The sequence below is a fragment of the Balaenoptera ricei genome, chromosome 1, assembly GCF_028023285.1.
Source record: "Balaenoptera ricei isolate mBalRic1 chromosome 1, mBalRic1.hap2, whole genome shotgun sequence".
Lineage (NCBI taxonomy): Eukaryota > Metazoa > Chordata > Mammalia > Artiodactyla > Balaenopteridae > Balaenoptera > Balaenoptera ricei.
The window spans coordinates 90,937,830-90,958,371 of record NC_082639.1 but is presented as its reverse complement, the minus strand read 5'-3'; the positions used below and the strand labels follow the sequence as shown (position 1 = coordinate 90,958,371).

General features: G+C 35.6%; 1 protein-coding gene across 1 annotated transcript in view; it reads left to right on the top strand.

Moving 5' to 3' along the window:
• Nucleotides 1-20,542, top strand: part of COL11A1 (collagen type XI alpha 1 chain) — a 214,966-nt gene that overhangs the window by 27,226 nt on the left and 167,198 nt on the right. Inside the window, exon 4 of the mRNA XM_059927069.1 lies at nucleotides 2,572-2,734. Within this exon, the coding sequence (XP_059783052.1) occupies nucleotides 2,572-2,734 (163 nt within the window). The remainder of the gene's footprint in view (nucleotides 1-2,571; nucleotides 2,735-20,542) is intronic.

Genomic DNA, 20,542 nt, shown 5'->3' with positions numbered 1-20,542 from the left:
GGTGGTTGTAAACACTTTGGATTTTATTCTAAGTGAAATAGGAAGTCACTGTAGACTTTTTGAGCAGAAGAATGACCTGATTTGACTTCCTTTACCAATCATGTTACTATTGACAATATAGGAAGCTTTATATAGCACTCGATATGTGCTACGTTCTGTTCTGAACACTTTATACATAGTCAACTCATTTAATTTTTCACGACTCTTGGAAGAAAATAACATTAATAAACCCATTTTACAGATAAGGGAAGTGAGGCACTGGGAGTTTAAGTAACATATATTTGAAAAGTGGCAGAGATAGGGTTTGAACTCAGGTAGTCGCACTTTCCAGTAACAACCACACTCTTCTCAAAATCATGCTGAATTCTGAATTCTGTGTTGTGAATAGTGCCTATCACTTAGGGAGCAGCTAAAGACAAATACATTTTTATTAAATTTACTCGGTATTTTATTGCTGAATTCAGGCTACTGAAAAAAAGATTATCGGAAATATGACATTTGGTTGTAGACATGAGAAAGAAATAGCTGTTCAGGTGGAAAAAAAATTCACACTCAGATTATCATTGTCAGGACCATGGAAAAACCTTCATCTCTGTGCCGGGAAAACTGGGCTTTCATGAGTAATTTACATCATTATCCTTAATAATTCATATGAAAAGTGATGATAGTTCTATGAATGAAATGCATCAGGGGCAAGAATGTAGAGTGTACTGTTTTATACAGAGCAGTCCTCTTTGGCATAGTTGCATTGAGCAAAGACATATTGGAAGTGAGAGAGTGGGCATGTGGGGATATGGAGGAGAGCATTCCCGGCAGAGTGAAGAATATGTGAAAGGAACAAGAAAGAGGCAGCGGTGGCTGGGTTACTGGGAATCAGAAAGCAAAAATTTGGACATGAGCTCAGAGACAGCCAGGGCGAGGCAAAGTAAGGACTTCAGTTTTTACTGAGAGTATTATATTAGTTTATAGCAAGATAGAAACTTCACCTGACTTATTTTTTAAAATGGTCACTCTGGTTGCATCAGACTGGAAGCAGGGACCAGTTAGGAGTCTAGGTGAGAGGCATGGGTACTTGGACAAAGTTGTGAGCCTTTGAATTCTGCATATACTGTGAATATAGGATTGACAGATTTTCTGATGATATGAATGTGTAGTATGAGAGAAAGAGAATAATTAAGAATGACTCCAAAACTTAGGGTTAATTTAATATTTTGAATATTATATGTGATACCATGATTATCACATTATTATCAGAGCTTAAATTAATTCAACAAAAATATCAAGTTTAGAGTCCTAATCAGCTTTCGACAATTGAAATAAATCATTTTTATTTTCTGTTAATGAAAAGCACGTACCCACAAGAGTAGAGATGGTTTAATATAAGACACAGGCTTCTTGGCAGAAACATGTGTAAATTTTACTCTCACAGTATTAAGTGCCTCCTAATATAAATCTTTGCTCAATTCAAACCAAGCAGATGCCTATGCTAGTTGAAAGTGCTACGGAAAGACGAAAGATTAAGTGTACATGGAAATATACTTGGTCCTCATCAGTAGCCATGCCAAGTCACATGAAACAGACATTTTAGAAAGGCTCCTGCAACTTTCTGGGTACTTTATTTTATGGATCTAGTCCTAGAAACTTCTGGAATATTAATTTAGCACTTTTCATTTGGGAAAAGAAAAAGAGTGGCTTGCAAAATCCAAGTGCGTTTCACTTAGTTGTTTATGTTAGCACCAGATACTGTTAATAAAACCCACCATTTTACAGTATGATTAGGGTATTTATGTTTCCAGAGGGCTGGCCACGTCTCCCCCCAGGTCTGTCATCACTGCCCTGAATTAGCTGGAGCAGTAGCTTCAGAGTGAATTGAGACTCACTCCACACATGCGTTGACTATGCTTTCTTTCAACGTTCCCACTTCCTGCCAACCCTGGAAAGAAGGAGAGATATTGTGTCTCAGTCTTGGATCCTGCCCACAGTAGTGATCTATAACTGTCTTGAAATTGAAGTGGAAAAAGAAAACGAAAGCACTTGAAATAAATGTGCCTAAAGACAGAGAAGCACATTGTGTCTTGCAATTAGAACGTTCAGTTGTTCCAGATGGAGCGTTCATTCAATTAGCAGACATAAACCTTTTACAGTCTATCTCAGGGGATCTCTCAAGCAGAATTTTTTTAAGTGGAATTCCATTTTGGAAGAAAGCATTTACGTACATAGAAACTATTAATTACTCCATATCCCGCCCCTAATCTCTATCAAATACCGTCATCAGGACATGGTGAGATTAAGCTTTTGTTACAACACAAAGTGAAGCAAAGGATGGTCTCTTCCTTATCAGCATAGACAGCCAATCCTGCTGTGCATCCTACAGTGCTTGGGTGTCTTTTTGAGTACCTAGCACTGTTCTGGGTTAATAGTAAATAGTCACCTGTTAACTGGTTAATAAATGAGCCTACATTTTGTATACTTTCAGATTACGTGTATAATTTAAAATACATTGTATTTTAACGTGAATAATGGTTTGGCAACATCTTTGGAACTTACAAAAGAATTACTTGGCTTTTTAAGGTGGCACCGGGTAGCAATCAGCGTGGAGAAGAAAACTGTGACCATGATTGTTGATTGTAAGATGAAAACCACAAAACCACTTGACAGAAGTGAGAGAGCAATCGTTGACACCAGTGGAATTACAGTTTTTGGAACAAGAATTTTGGATGAAGAAGTTTTTGAGGTAAATCAAACTTTATTTTAAGCTGAATATTATTAAATCAGATGAAGTGAGTTGACAGTAACAATCAATATATGCTATAAAGCAAAGTTGTAAACTCTAAAGGGTGACCTACTTTCTTCCCCCGTGGGTGTAGCAGTGATGTTTTCTATTGTTCAGTAAGAGAATGAGTAGACAATGGTGACTGTAACGCCTGGGAAACTTTAACAGAGATTGGTTGATTTAAACACAGGCATGCTATTCTCCTGGGAAGAGCAAATGACTTTCCTCTTAGTACTTTGTATTATTTTCTTTGGAGAAAAGAACATTTTCTTCACTTCCTCCTCTCAGAGATTAATTTAATGAAATGTACAAGTCTGATATTTTGCCTTTCTCTGTTCTTTGTGAATGTTTCCAAGGTAAAATAGAGATACTGCAAAAGATGAACTGTAGTTTTTAAAAATCGCTATTTTAATAATGTGAAGGTCATGGTAAAAAGCTCCTTTCCAATTATAATTTGCCAGTTACAATAATCACATTCTTTCTTTTAATTCTTCAATCATTGGACCTGGTAACTCTTGCTTTAATTTTCATTTAGTCAATCATTAACAGAACAAACAGACCAGACCCCATAAAGGGATGCACTCCTGAGATATTAGTCATTACTGTGATGATTGTTTTTATACAGTTTCTGAATAATTTATTTTTCAAAGTGTAACAAAGTAAAGCTGTGTAATATATTATGGATTAATAGACAAGTTTTACATGGAAGATTTGCTCTATTCTGTTGAAATGTGTGTATATATATATATTTATATATATACACACACGGATATGTACACATAGAGATGTACACACACACACACACAGTATGTATTTTCAAAAAAAGCAAAATGTAAATTCAGAGGGTCAGTAGAATATTGTGTCCCTGTACTTAGTTATATAATCTATGGCATAATTTTAAATATAATTAATATTTGTGACATTTTCAGGTTATTTGGGATTCTATTTGTTTTTGAGTTTCTGCATTAGTATGTACCTAAGCCTTTGACTCTAAGCAAAATGTTTTAACACGTCATATCATGCTAAATTAATGACAAACTGATTCAGGCAATGTATAATAATATAGTCTCAGATCTCTGATATCAGGCATTGATTGCACACAAATGATAAATCAGTATTTATTTATTAGGTGAATGAATATTATAAACAAATTAAATTTTAGGCTTACAAATTTCTATTTTAAAATTAAACTCTTCATGAACATCAGTTTCACAAACTAAACTTATTTTTGTAATATCCAAATCTTTATTTTCCTGGAACATAAATGAGTAATATGGAAGAAATATATCAGTGGATGGTTTCATTTCATACATTAGTTTAATCTATTGCTGTACGTATTCCCAGAGCCCATGGAAGTTAAACAACAGAAATTAAAAGTAGAATTTTTTTGTCATAAATGATTAGAACATATAAAGAGGAAATATAGAAGAGAAAATATACAAATTAATATTAATTAATTAATCCTCAAAATTTACTGGCCCTGAAATATAATATTTGATGTATGTACATGTTGATTAGATTTTTTTCATACAGTTTCGTAGCATTGAGACTTCTATTTTTACCTGAACTTACTTCTAGGTGAATATCATTTAATTTTTATTTTTTACTCCACTCCAACACACATACCAAACCAGATTATACTCCACCTTCTTTCCCATATACTACACTTGGGCTCACTGGGGTCCGGTTTAGAGTTTTCAAGTATAGTTACAGACTATCACAGTAAGTTCTTTTTTCAAAATAAATAATTGAACTTGATGTTGCATATTAAAAAACACGTAATAAATTCCTCTGTGTTTCAGAGGCTGATTATGGTATCAACAACTAAAACACATAAAAATGATTTCCTTAAAATATTTCCATACGCTTTCTTTCTTTTTTTTTTTTTAACATCTTCACTGGAGCACAACTGCCCTACAATGGTGTGTTAGCTTCTGCCTTACAACAAAGTGAATCAGCCATACATACACACACATCCCCATATCTCTTCCCTCCTACATCTCCCTCCCTCCCACCCTCCCCATCCCACCCCTCGAGCTGGTCACAAAGCACCGAGCTGATCTCCCTGTGCCATGCGGCTGCCCCCCACCAGCTATCGATTCTACACCTGGTAGGTTATATATGTCCATGCCACTCTCTCACTTTGTCCCAGCTTACCCTTCCCCCTCCCCGTGTCCTCAAGTCCATTCTCTACATCTGCATTTTTATTCCTGTCCTACCCCTAGGTTCTTCATAACCACTTTTTTTTTTTTTTTAGATTCCATATATATGTGTTAGCATACAGTATTTGTTTTTCTCTTTCTGACTTACTTCACTCTGTATGACAGACTCTAGGTCCATCCCCCTCACTACAAATAACTCAATTTCATTTCTTTTTATGGCTGAGTAATATTCCATTGTATATATGTGCCACATCTTCTTTATCCATTCATCTGTTGATTCCATATGTTTTCAACCACTGCTAACCCAAATACCTCTAGCCAAGAGGCATCTAGTAAATAACCAAAGACAGAGGTACTGGAAGCAAAGATTATTATTATTCTCTTTGATTAATTCTTAACTTTCTAATATATAAACCATATTCTAAATCTTGAAGTAACTTCAGCTGTTTATTTCAAAAAAAATCTATTAAACCACTAGAAAAATAATCTTTAAAAGACTCATTAATGAAACCTTTAGTGAGTATGACCCTGGGTAGCGAAAATAAGTTTATTAAGCTGCTTCGCATCTTGGAGTTTCATGAAAACCTCTGGAACTTTAAATATAACATTTATTTTATATGAAGTGCAGTTAGTTTTGGAAAAGCAAATGCATATCCTTCACTTTTAGGTTTATCTTGTACTATCTTTGATCAATTAAATAGGGAAACTATTTTTACTTAATAAAATATTGGGAAGGCTTTAGAATAAGAATGTTTGAATTGGATGAAATTTTGTATTTATCTAATCCACATATCAGAACAGTCATCATACATAAATTCAGGTCTTACTTCCTAAAGTGTATTATTGCATGGCTATATAAAATTTTAAAAACAATGTAGTCTTCTCCACTTGACAAAATGCTGTGAAGAAAGTAAATGATTCAGACACACAGATTTTTAAATCGGAATAAAATTTTCTGACTCCTTTTGTGAAATTAGTTCATCTTATCTGAATATGTTTTTAATGTATCTTTCCCTAAAATTTACTCAAATATTTTTCCTTTCATTTTGGTTTATGTTATGGTACCTATCTAGATTTTTGAATCTTTGCAACTAAATGTTTAAAAATCAAACTAAAAATGGCAGGAGATAGGAATGGTACCATGTTTGCATTATTTTAGTGTTTGATAAACAGTTGTAATGATGAAGATGATATAAAAACACCAGTGATTTATTAATCTGAAAACTGGAAATATTACTTCTTTGGAAATAGTATCATTCCACTTTAGATGCAAATTTGTTTAGTATATATAATTTTGTCTATATACGACCCTACATTTATGCAATGGTACTGTTAATGGCAATAAATGCTAAAAACGTCCATATTTGAATTGCAATCTGAAGAGTTTAAAAAATTCACCAATAAACAGATGAAAGCAAAACTAGAAATATTTTAAAAAGTATGATGAAGTTAGTTTATATGAAAACGCCAAAATGAATATATAGGCCCATAATTCAGATTATATAATTTCAGCATAGCAGAGTGAATCTAAGAATTGAGTCTGGAATGAGAAAAATCTGACTTTGAATGCCAGTACCTAGCTTAATTATGTTTCTCTGTGCAATAAATTTTGCTGGTTTTAATTTCTCAGTCTTCAAATGGGAATAGTAATATAATCTCTCTCTTAAGTATTTATAAAAAATTGAATTTATGTATATAAAGTGCTTAAAATACTAGTATTAATTTTATTTATATATATAGTTATATGTTATGTGTTTATTTACTTATGCACTAATATGTAGTTTTCTTCATTATTGTAACTTCTTTTTTATCTTACAACTCTGACTTTTTAAATATTCTTATACATTTTGATACGAGTGAGCAACAGCGACCCATATATCACAAGTCCTTAGTGGTCTGACTTGTAAACGAAGTGCTTCTTTCTGGGCTACTGCTTGTTTACAAGGTACCTGGTGGGAATTAGATAAATTTGCCCTCTCTAGGCAGAGGTAGCACCTGGATATGGACCTTAGTGAGTGGAACATGGTCTGAGGGGATGAATATTTTCATGCAGGCACAAAATATCCAACCAACCCTAGTCAACAGCCTTGGTTTGTTCTAGTTTAATAATACACTTCAAAAATGTGAAGAAAAGCTAAATTAGAAGAAGAGCCACACTGCCTATATTGATTATTAATAAAATTACTTTTGGAGTCTTATGAAGAGGAAATTTTTTTACTAAATATCAAGTTGTAGCCATTATAACTCCATTTTTCAAAGCATTGCTATTTCCATATTATTTTTCTTTTGTAACGAATCAAAGTGGGTTACTCCAAGTCTTTTATTATATTTTTAACAATTATCTATCTTTGGGCAGATTGTTTCTTTCTTTTGAAGCAATAAGAGAAATATGATGGCAATCTGAGTGGAAAAGCTTGTTGATGAAATTTTTCATTTTTTCAAACTTCTCAGAAGATATTTTTGCATTCAATTTTCTTTGGAGAAATTAATGAATAATAATTTATAAAAGCTATACTATTTCAGTAGTTCTTCAAGGCCTGAAAACTTACCTTAAAGTAATAATAGCCATCTCAAATATTTTGTTAAGAATTTGATGACTGACTTGTGATGTCCATGTGTCTTTTTACTGCATATATTTTCCAAGGTACATACTTAAAAAATAAAAATTGTATGCTAGTAGACGTAGTTTTTGTATAGAACAGCATGATAAGATGCAGGTAGCTTTCCCATTTATCTACCTTTCCCAGTCTAGATGCATTTAGGTCATAGTCCTTGAGATTTTTTTCTCTATTTATCAAGGTATAATTGAAGTACAATAAGTTGCAAATATAAAAAGTGTACCATTTAATCAGTTGTGGCATATGTATATACCTCTGAAATCAACATCATAATCAAGAAAATAAACATTGCCATCACACCCAGAGGAAGTGTCCTGCATTTTTATGATCCATCTCTTCTTCCACCCTAACCCCAGGCAATCACTAATTTGCTTTTTATCACTATAGCTTATTTGTTCTAGAATTTTTATAAATGGAATTGTATTGAATGCACTCTCTTTAGCTTGGCTTTTTTTCTGTCAGCATACCATTTTTGAGATTTATCCATGTCTTCATATGTATCTTTATTTTGCTTATTTTTCTGAGCAATATTCCAATGTATGAATAAACCACAATTTCTTCATCCACCTATTCTGTTAGAAGGCATTTGGATTATTTCCAGATTTTGGCTACTGCATATAAGGCTCTTGTGAACAATCATGTAAAAATTTTGTGTGGGCATTTATTTTTATACCTAGAAGTGGAATGCTTGAGTTATTTGGCAGATGCACGTTTAACTTAATTAAAAAAAAAACAAAACTGAACTGTCAAATTGTGTTCCAAAGTGACATTAATCCTTCTACACTCCCTCCAGCAGTGAATGAGAGTTCCACTTGTTATGCATCCTTGTCAGCCCTTTATCTGGTCAGTCCTTTAAATTTTAGCCATTCTAAGTGGTTATGTACTAGTGTTGCATTGTGGTTTTAACTGGCATTTCCCTGATGACAGATGATGATAAGCATATTTTCAGGTTCTTATTGGCCATTGATGCATCTTCTTTTTTGAGGTGTCTTGCCCATTAAAAAAAATGGCTGCTATATTCTGATTATGACATTTTAAGAGTTCTTTATGTATCATGCATACACTTTTTTAAAAACTTAATTAATTAATTAATATATTTATTTTTGGCTGCATTGGGTCTTTGTTGCTCTCTAGTTGCAGTGCACGGGCATCTCATTGCCGTGGCTTCTCTTGTTGCGACACGGGCTCTAGGTGCGCGGGCTTCAGTAGTTGTGGCACATGGGCTCAGTAGTTGTGGCTCGCAGGCTCTAGAGCGCAGGCTAAGTAGCTGTGGCACACAGGTTTAGTTGCTCCACGGCATGTGAGATCTTCCCGGACCAGGGCTCCAACACGTGTCCCCTGCATTGGCAGGCGGATTCTTAACCACTGCACCCCCAGGGAAGCCCCATGCATGCACTTTGATAGATATGTGCAAATAATTTTTCCAGCATGTGGCTTGCCTTTTTATTTTCTTAATGATGTCTTTCAGAGTGTGAATGCTTTTCATTTTGATAAGTTCAGTTTATCAATTTTGTTGTTCATGTTTTATACTTTTTGTGTTCTAAGAAACCTTTACCTACACCAAAATCACAAGATCTCCTGCTATTAGACATGTTGAAGTTTTAAAAAAAAGTTTCCTTTTATTCATTGGATTATCTTGGCTTCTGTGTTAGAAATCAGTTGACTACATATGAGTAAATCTCTTACTGAACTCTCTACTACCCCATTCCATTGATGTATTTGTCTCTCTTTTCACTGATACCAAATCATCTTGATTACAGTAATTTTATAGGATGTTGGAAATCAGGTGAGGTAACTGCTCCAACTTTTATTCTTTGTAAACATTGCTTTATTTAATTTAGGTTATCTGCACTCTGCATAAGTTTTGGAATAGCTTGTCAGTTTCTAAAATAAAATTAAGGTTTTAATTGGGATTGCATTTAAGCGATAGAGCAAAATGAAGAGAATCGATATTTTAACAAACAATGAGTTTTCCGTTTTCTGAGCATGGTGTGACTTTTCATTAATTTTGGTCTTCTTTAATTCCTATCACAATGTTTCCTAGTTTTCAGTGTAGACATTGTGGACATCTTTTATTCATTTTGTTCTTAGGTGGTTTTTATTTTTATTTTTTTTATGCTATAGTAAATAAAATCATTTTTAATTTTATCTTTCAATATCTTGTTGCTATTATATAAAAACACAATAGGTTTTAAAAATATTAACATTGTATCCTCCAAACTTCTTAAATTCATTTTAATAAATGAGTTATTTCAGGTATTTTTTAAATGCAAATAATCATGCAATCTGCAAACAGGGATCTTTCACTACTTTCTATTTTTATACCTTTTATTTATTTTTCTTATGACAATGGATAGGACCTCCACCAAAATGTTGAATAGAAGTGATGAAACAGGCATTCATATTTTTTTGTTTTTCTGTTCTCATATAAATAAATATTCAGTCTTCAGCTATTAAGTATGATGTTGGTTGTAAGTGTTCAATGTAAATTTATCAGTCTGAAAAAGTTAACTACTTGTCTTAGTTCCCTAAAAGTTTTTTATCATGAATGTATATTGAATTTTGTTAAATGCTGATTATGTTTTTATTGCAATGATAATTTTCTTTTCTGTTAGCATACTGAATTCTATTGATTGATTTTCAAATGTTTAAAACCAATTTTTCATTCCTTAGGAAGACCCCACTTGGACATGATATATTATTTTTTTTTGTTTGTTTGTTTGTTTTGTTTTGTTTTTTTTTAAACATCTTTATTGGAGTATAATTGCTTTACAATGGTGTATTAGTTTCTGCTTTATAACAAAGTGAATCAGTTATACATATACATGTGTTCCCATATCTCTTCCCTCTTGCGTCTCCCTCCCTCCCACTCTCCCTATCCCACCCCTCTAGGTGGTCACAAAGCACCGAGCTGATCTCCCTGTGCTATGCGGCTACTTCCCACTAGCTATCTATTTTACATTTGGTAGTGTATATATGTCCATGCCACTCTCTCACCCTGTCACATCTTACCCCTCCCCCTCCCCATATCCTCAAGTCCATTCTCTGGTAGGTCTGTGCCTTTATTCCCATCTTGCCACTAGGTTCTTCAGGACCTTTTTTTACCCCTTAGATTCCATATATATGTGTTAGCATACGATATTGGTTTTTCTCTTTCTGACTTACTTCACTCTGTATGACAGACTAACTCCATCCACCTCACTACAAATACCTCCCTTTCATTTCTTTTTATGGCTGAGTAATATTCCATTGTATATATGTGCCACATCTTCTTTATCCATTCATCCGATGATGGACACTTAGGTTGCTTCCATGTCCTGGCTATTGTAAATGGAGCTGCAATGAACATTTTGGTACATGACTCTTTTTGACCTATGGTTTTCTCAGGGTATATGCCCAGTAGTGGGATTGCTGGGTCATATGGTAGTTCTATTTGTAGTTTTTTAAGGAACCTCCATACTGTTCTCCATAGTGGCTGTATCAATTTACATTCCCACCAACAGTGCAAGAGGGTTCCCTTTTCTCCACACCCTCTCCAGCATTTATTGTTTGTAGATTTTTTGATGATGGCCATTCTGACCGGTGTAAGATGATATCTCATTGTAGTTTTGATTTGCATTTCTCTAATGATTAATGATGTTGAGCATTCTTTCATGTGTCTGTTGGCAATCTGTATATCTTCTTTGGAGAAATGTCTATTTAGGTCTTCTGCCCATTTTTGGATTGGGTTGTTTGTTTTTTTGTTATTGAGCTGCATGAGCTGCTTGTAAATCTTGGAGATTAATCCTTTGTCAGTTGCTTCATTTGCAAATATTTTCTCCCATTCTGAGGGTTGTCTTTTGGTCTTGTTTATGGTTTCCTTTGCTGTGCAAAAGCTTTTAAGTTTCATTAGGTACCATATGTTTATTTGTGTTTTTATTTCCATTTCTCTAGGAGCTGGGTCAAAAAGGATCTTGCTGTGATTTATGTCATAGAGTGTTCTGTCTATGTTTTCCTCTAAGAGTTTGATAGTGTCTGGCCTTACACTTAGGTCTTTAATCCATTTTGAGTTTATTTTTGTGTATGGTGTCAGGGTGTGTTCTAATTTCATACTTCTACATGTACCTGTCCAATTTTCCCAGCACCACTTATTGAAGAGGCTGTCTTTTCTCCACTGTATATGCTTGCCTCCTTTATCAAAGATAAGGTGACCATATGTGCGTGGGTTTATCTCTGGGCTTTCTATCCTGTTCCATTGATCTATATTTCTGTTTCTGTGCCAGTACCAAACTGTCCTGATTACTGTAGCTTTGTAATATAGTCTGAAGTCAGGGAGCCTGATTCCTCCAGCTCCATTTTTCGTTCTCAAGATTGCTTTGGCTATTCAGGGTCTTTTGTGTTTCCATACAAATTGTGAAATTTTTTGTTCTAGTTCTGTGAAAAATGGCAGTGGTAGTTTGATAGGGATTGCATTGAACCTGTAGATTGCTTTAGGTAGTAGAGTCATTTTCACAATGTTGATTCTTCCAATCCAAGAACATGGTATATCTCTCCATCTATTTGTGTCATCTTTAATTTCTTTCAACAGTGTCTTATAATTTTCTGCATACAGGTCTTTTGTCTCCTTAGGTAGGTTTATTCCTAGATATTTTATTCTTTTTGTTGCAATGGTAAACGGGAGTGTTTTCTTAATTTCACTTTCAGAGTTTTCGTCATTAGTGTATAGGAATGTAAGAGATTTCTGTGCATTAATTTTGTATCCTGCTGCTACTTTACCAAATTCATTGATTAACTCTAGTAGTTTTCTGGTGGCAGTTTTAGGATTCTCTATGTATAGTATCATGTCATCTGCAAACAGTGACAGCTTTACTTCTTCTTTTCCGATTTGGATTCCTTTTATTTCTTTTTCTTCTCTGATTGCTGTGGCTAACACTTCCAACACTATGTTGAATAATAGTGGTGACAGTGGGCAACCTTGTCTTGTTCCAGATCTTAGTGGAAATGGTTTCAGTTTTTCACCATTGAGGACAATGTTGGCTGTGGGTTTGTCATATATGGCCTTTATTATGTTGAGGAAAGTTCCCTCTATGCCTACTTTCTGCAGGGCTTTTATCATAAATGGGTGTTGAATTTTGTCAAAAGCTTTCTCTGCATCTATTGAGATGATCATATGGTTTTTCTCCTTCAATTTGTTAATATGATGTATCACGTTGATTGATTTGCATATATTGAAGAATCCTTGCATTCCTGGAATAAACCCCACTTGATCATGGTGTATGATCCTTTTAATGTGCTGTTGGATTCTGTTTGCGAGTATTTTGTTGAGGATTTTTGCATCTATGTTCATCAGTGATATTGGCCTGTAGTTTTCTTTCTTTGTGACATCTTTGTCTGGTTTTGGTATCAAGGTGATGGTGGCCTCGTAGAATGAGTTTGGGAGTGTTCCTCCCTCTGCAATATTTTGGAAGAGTTTGAGAAGGATAGGTGTTAGCTCTTCTCTAAATGTTTGATAGAATTCGCCTGTGAAGCCATCTGGTCCTGGGCTTTTGTTTGTTGGAAGATTTTTAATCACAGTTTCAATTTCAGTGCTTGTGATTGGTCTGTTCATATTTTCTATTTCTTCCTGGTTCAGTCTCCGCAGGTTGTGCATTTCTAAGAATCTGTCCATTTCTTCCAGGTTGTCCATTTTATTGGCATATAGTTGCTTATAGTAATCTCTCATGATCGTTTGTATTTCTGCAGTGTCAGTTGTTACTTCCCCTTTTTCATTTCTAATTCTATTGATTTGAGTCTTCTCCCTTTTTCTCTTGATGAGTCTGGCTAATGGTTTATCAATTTTGTTTATCTTCTCGAAGAACCAGCTTTTAGTTTTATTGATCTTTGCTATTGTCTCTTTCATTTCTGTTTCATTTATTTCTGATCTGATCTTTATGATTTCTTTCCTTCTGCTAACTTTGGGGTTTTTTTTGTTCTTCTTTCTCTAATTGCTTTAGGTGCAAGGTTAGGTTGTTTATTCGAGATGTTTCCTGTTTCTTGAGGTAGGCTTGTATTGCTATAAACTTCCCTCTTAGAACTGCTTTTGCTGCATCCCATAGGTTTTGCGTCGTCGTATCTCCATTGTCATTTGTTTCTAGGTATTTTTTGATTTCCCCTTTGATTTCTTCAGTGATCACTTCGTTATTAAGTAGTGTATTGTGTAGCCTCCATGTGTTTGTATTTTTTACAGATCTTTTCCTGTAATTGATATCTAGTCTCATAGCGTTGTGGTCAGAAAAGATACTTGATACGATTTCAATTTTCTTAAATTTACCAAGGCTTGATTTGTGACCCAAGATATGATCTATCCTGGAGAATGTTCCATGAGCACTTGAGAAAAATGTGTATTCTGTTGTTTTTGGGTGGAGTGTCCTATAAATATAAATTAAGTCCATCTTGTTTAATGTATCATTTAAAGCTTGTGTTTCCTTATTTGTTTTCATTTTGGATGATCTGTCCATTGGTAAAAGTGGGGTGTTAAAGTCCCCTACTATGATTGTGTTGCTGTCGATTTCCCCTTTTATGGCTGTTAGTATTTGCCTTATGTATTGAGGTGCTCCTATGTTGGGTGCATAAATATTTACAATTGTTATACCTTCCTCTTGGATCAATCCCTTGATCATTATATAGTATCCTTCTTTGTCTCTTATAATAGTCTTTATTTTAAAGTCTATTTTGTCTGATATGAGAATTGCTACTCCAGCTTTCTTTTGATTTTCATTTGCATGGAATATCTTTTTCCATCCCCTCACTTTCAGTCTGTATGTGTCTCTAGGTCTGAAGTGGGTCCGTTGTAGACAACATATATATGGATCTTGTTTTTGTATCCATTCAGCCAGTCTGTGTCTTTTGGTGGGAGCATTTAATCCATTTACATTTAAGGTAATTATCGATATGTATGTACCTATTCCCATTTTCTTAAATGTTTTGGGTTTGTTATTGTAGGTGTTTTCCTTCTCTTGTGTTTCTTGCCTAGAGAAGTTCCTTTAGCATTTGTTGTAAAGCTGGTTTGGTGGTGCTGAACTCTCTCAGCTTTTGCTTGTCTGTAAAGGTTTTAATTTCTCTATCAAATCTGAATGAGATCTTTGCTGGGTAGAGTAATCTTGGTTGTAGGTTTTTCTCCTTCATCACTTTAAGTATATCCTGCCACTCCCTTCTGGCTTGCAGAGTTTCTGCTGAAAGATCAGCTCTTAAGCTTATGGGGATTCCCTTGTGTGTTATTTGTTGTTTTTCCCTTGCTGCTTTTAATATGTTTTCTTTATATTTAATTTTTGATAGTTTGATTAATATGTGTCTTGGCGTGTTTCTTCTTGGATTTATCCTGTATGGGACTCTCTGTGCTTCCAGGACTTGATTAACTATTTCCTTTCCCATATTAGGGAAGTTTTCAACTATAATCTCTTCAAATATTTTCTCAGTCCCTTTCTTTTTCTCTTTTTCTTCTGGGACCCCTATAATTCGAATGTTGGTGCATTTAATGTTGTCCCAGAGGTCTCTGAGACTGTCCTCAGTTCTTTCCATTCTTTTTTCTTTATTCTGCTCTGCAGTAGTTATTTCCACCATTTTTTCTTCCAGGTCACTTATCCGTTCTTCTGCCTCAGTTATTCTGCTATTGATTCCATCTAGAGTATTTTTAATTTCATTTATTGTGTTTTTTATCGTTGCTTGGTTCCTCTTTAGTTCTACGTCCTTGTTAAATGTTTCTTGCATTTTCTCCATTCTATTTCCAAGATTTTGGATTATCTTTACTATCATTATTCTGAATTCTTTTTCAGGTAGACTACGTATTTTCTCTTCATTTGTTAGGTCTGGTGTGTTTTGACCCTGCTCCTTCATCTGCTGTGTGTTTTTCTGTCTTCTCATTTTGCTTATCTTACTGTGTTTGGGGTCTCCTTTTCACAGGCTGCAGGTTCGTAGTTCCTGTTGTTTTTGGTATCTGTCCCCAGTGGCTAAGGTTGGTTCAGTGGGTTGTGTAGGCTTCCTGGTAGAGGGGACTAGTGGCTGTGTTCTGGTGGATGAGGCTGGATCTTGTCTTTCTGTTGGGCACGTCCACATCTGGTGGTGTGTTTTGGGGTGTCTGTGGCTTTATTATGATTTCAGGCAGCCTCTCTGCTAATGGGTGGCATTGTGTTCCTGTCTTGCTAGTTGTTTGGCATAGGGTGTCCAGCACTGTAGCTTGCTGGTTGTTGAGTGAAGCTGGGTCTTACTGTTGAGATGGAGATCTCTGAGAGATTTTCACCATTTGGTATTACGTGGAGCTGGGAGGTCTCTTGTGGACCAGTGTCCTAAACTTGGCTCTCCCACCTCAGAGGCACAGCCCTGATGCCTGGCTGGAGCACCAAGAGCCTTTCATCCACACGGCTCAGAATAAAAGGGAGAAAAAATAGAAAGAAAGAACGAAAGAGGATAAAATAAAATAAAATAAAGCTATTATAATAAAAATAAGAAAAAAATTATTAAGAAAAAATATTAGGAAAAAACATTTTTTTAATTTTAAAAAATAAATTTATTAATTTTTTGTAATAAAAAATAAGAAAAAATTATTAAGAAAAAAATTTATTCAGAAAAAAAATTTTAATTTTTTTAAAATAAAAAATATGGAAAACCTTATTAAGAAAAAAAATTTTTTTTAAATAGAAAATAAGGAAAAAAATATTAAGAAAACATTTATTAAGAAAGAAAATTTTTTTAAGTAAAGAAAAAAAAAAAAAAGGACAGACCGAACCCTAGGACAAATGGTGAAAGCAAAGCTATACAGACATATTCTCACCCAGAAGCATACACATATACACTCACAAAAAAAGGAAAAGGGGAAAAATTAATATATCCTGCTCCCAAAGTCCACCTCCTGAATTTGGGATGATTCATTGTCTATTCAGATATTCAACAGATGCAGGCACATCAAGTTGTTTGTGGAGTTTTAATCCACTGCTTCTGAGGGTGCTGGGAGAGATTTCCCTTTCTCTTCTTTGTTTGCACAGCTCCCGGGGTTCAGCTTTGGATTTGGACCTGCTTCTGCGTGTAGGTCGCCTGAGGGCGTCTGTTCCCCGCCCAGACAGAACGGGGTTAAAGGAGCAGCTGCTTCGGGGGCTCTGGCTCACTCAGCCTGGGGGGAGGGAAGGGTACGGATGCGGGGCGAGCCTGCGGCGGCAGAGGCCGGCGTGACGTTTCACCAGTCCGAGGCGCACCGTGCGTTCTCCCGGGAAAGTTGTCCCCGGATCACGGGACCCTGGCAGTGGCGGGCTGCACGGGCTCCCGGGAGGGGCGGTGTGGAGAGTGACCTGTGCTCGCACACAGGCTTCTTGGTGGTGGCAGCAGCAGCCTTAGCGTCTCCTGCCCGTCTCTGGGGTCCGTGCTGATAGCCGTGGCTCGCGCCCGTCTCTGGAGTTCGTTTAGGCGGCGCTCTGAATCCCCTCTCCTTGCGCGCCGTGAAACAGAGGCAAGAAAAAGTCTCTTGCCTCTTCGGCAGCTGCAGACTTTTTCCCGGACTCCCTCCTGGCCAGCGGTGGTGCGCTAACCCGTTCAGGCTGTGTTCACGCCGCCAACCCCAGTCCTCTCCCTGAGATCCGACTGAAGCCCGAGCCTCAACTCCCAGCCCCGCCCGCCCCGGCGGGTGAGCAGACAAGCCTCTCCAGCTGGTGAGTGCTGGTCGGCACCGATCCTCCGTGTGGGAATCTCTCCGCTTTGCCCTCCGCACCCCTGTTGCTACGCTCTCCTCCGTGGCTCCGAAGCTTCCCCCCTCTGCCATCCGCAGTCTCCGCCCACGAAGGGGCTTCCTAGTGTGTGGAAACCTTTCCTCCTTCACAGCTCCCTCCCACTGGTGCAGGTCCCGTTCCTATTCTTTTGTCTCTGTTATATCTTTTTTCTTTTGCACTACCCATGTACGTGGGGAGTTTCTTGCCTTTTGGGAGGTCTGACGTCTTCTGCCAGCATTCAGTGGGTGTTCTGTAGGAGCAGTTCCACGTGTAGATGTATTTCTAATGTGTCTGTGGGAAGGAAGGTGATCTCCGCGTCTTACTCTTCCGCCATCTTACCCCCCTCCCTATTCTTTTTATATAGTGTTGGATTTGATTTGCTAAAAAATCTTTAGGATTTTGAGCCTTTATTAATGAGAGATATTGTTGGTATATGATTCTCTATATTTGTAATGTCTTTGTCAAGTTTTGGTGTTAGGATAATACTGGCCTCAAAAAATGATTTAGAAAGTGATCTCATCTGTTTTCCGAAAATTTTTTTGTATGATTGATGTTGTTTCTTTCTTGAATGTTGCATAGAATTCACCAGTGAAAATGTCAGGTGTCAGAGTTTCCTTTTTAGAAACTTTTAAAACATATTTAGTTTCATTCCTAGATATAGGTTAATTAATTTTTTCTGATTTTTAAAACATCAATCTTGATAAATTTTACATTTAAAGAAATTTTTCTAGGTCAGTAGGTTGTTGAATTTGTTGGCATAAAGTTGTTTGTAGTATTTTCTTGTCCACATTTAATGTCTGTAAGATTACTGGTGGTAACTACTTTTCACTCCGGATAATAATGATCTGTATTCTCTCTTTTTTCCCTAGATCAATCAGTTTAAGTAGGCCCTTGAAAATTGTGTTGATATTTTTAACAAATTATATTTGGCTCTTTTTATTATCTCTCTTAACTGACCTCTTTTCTATTCCATTATTGTTGTTCTCTCTATCCTAAATTTGGAAGAGGAAAATCTTTTTTCTGGTCTTGCAAAGCAGAAAGTCATTATTTTCAGATCCATTATTTGCCAGTATAAACATTTAAAGCTATACATTTCTCTTTAAACACTGTTTAGCTGCATCCCATAAATGTGTTATATACATTTTTTTATGGTCATTCAGTTAAAATAATTCCTAATTTCCTTTTCTATTTCATCTATGACCCATGAATTATGGAGAGGTAATGTCTAGATACCTGTTTTTCTTAGATTACTTATTATTATTGATGTCTAATTTAATTCTATTTCTGTCTGACGGTAAACGTGCTGTGATCTCATTCCATTCAGATTTATTTACAGTCGTTTGATGGCACAGCTTGTAGTCAGTCTATCTTGGTGAATGTAGCACATGTCTTTAACAAAAAATGTGTTGTGAAATTGTTGGACTGAGTGCTTTATAGTTTTAATTAGCTGTTTTGAAGTCTCTTTTTTAAAGTTTTAACAACTGGGTTATCTCAGAGTTGGCATTTGTTTATTATCTTTTAAAAATTATTTATTAATATATTTTATTTAGAGCTGTTTTAGGTTCACAGAAAAATTGAGTGAAAAGTATAGGGAGTTTCTATAGGCTTGTGCACACACACACGCAGCCTCCCCCACTAGCAACATCCCTACCAGAGTGGCACATTTTTGGCAGTGGATGAACATATATCAACACATCATTATCAGCCAAAATCCATAGTTTATATTAGGGTTTTGTACATTCTGTGGGTTTTGGCAAATGTATAATGACATGTATTCACCAATACATGTATGCAGTAGTATCTTAGGAAATGGTTTCATGCCCTAAAAATTCTCTGTGCTCCACCTATTCATTGCCCCCTCTCCCCTAAGCTCTTCCGTTTAGGGAAGTTTTTACTGGCTGCTTAGTTTTGGTTTTTCCAGGATGTCATATAGTTGGAATCATACTGTTTTTAGTCTTTTCATGTCAGCTGCTTTCACTTAGTAACATGCATTTACATTCCCTCCCTGTCCTTCATGGCTTGACAGCTGATATCTTTTTAGTAGTGAATAATATTCCACTGTTTGAATGTATCACAGTTTATTTATACATTCATCTACTGAAGGACCTACTGATTGCTTCCAAATTTTGGTAACTATGAATAAATCTGCTATAAACCACTGTGTGCAGGTTTTCGTGTGGATATGTTTTCAACCTCTTAGGGTAAATACCATGGAGCATAATTGCTGGATCATATGGTATGAATATGTTTCGTTGTATAAGAAACTGGCAAACCACCTTCCAAAGGGACTGTACTATCTTGCATTATCACCACAATGAATGAAAGTTATTGCTTCACAGTTTTGGCACTATTTGGATGTTGTCCATTCTGATAGGTGTATAGTAGTATCTCATTTTAGTTTGCATTTCCTTGATGACATGTTGAACGCCTTTTCATATATGCTTACTTGCCATCTGTATATCTTCTTTGGTGATGTGTCTGTGAATGTATTTTGCCCATTTTTTAAGCGGGTTATAGTTGAATTTTAAATGTTCTTTGTATATTTTGGAGAAGAGTTCTTTATCAGTTGTGTCTTTTGCAGATACTTTCTCGCAGTTTGGCTTGTCTTCTCATTCCCTTGACATTGTATTTCATGGAGTAAAAGTTTTTAATTTTAATGAAGTGCAGCTTATCCATTATTTCTTTCATGCATCATGCCTTTGATGTGATAGCTAAAAAGTCATTGCCATACCCAAGGCAATTTAACCTTTCTTATATGTTATCTTCTAGGAGTTTTATAGTTTTGCATTTTACATTTAGATCAATGATATATTTTGAGTTAATTTTTGTGAAGGGTGTAAGGTTTGTGTTTAGATTCACTTTTTTGCATGTAGATTTCCAGTTGTTCTAGTAATATTTGTTGAAATGACTGTCTTTACTCCATTGTATTGTCTTTGTTTGCTCCTTTGTCAAAGATAAGTTGACTGTACTTATATGGGTCTACTTCAGGGCTCTCTATACTGTTGCATTGATCTCTATTTGTCTGTTCTCTCACGAATACCACATTATCTTGAATACTGTAGCTTTAAAGTAAGTCTTGAAATCCGGTAGTGTCAGTTCTCCACCTTTGTTTTACTCGTTCAATATTGAGTTGGCTATTCTGGGCCTTTTGCCTCTTATTATAAATTTTAGAATCAGTTTGACAATATTCACAAAATAATTTCCTGGGATTTCTTTTAATTTATTTTTTTGGCTGCATTGGGTTTTCATTGCTGCGAGCGGGCTTTCTCTGGTTGAGGC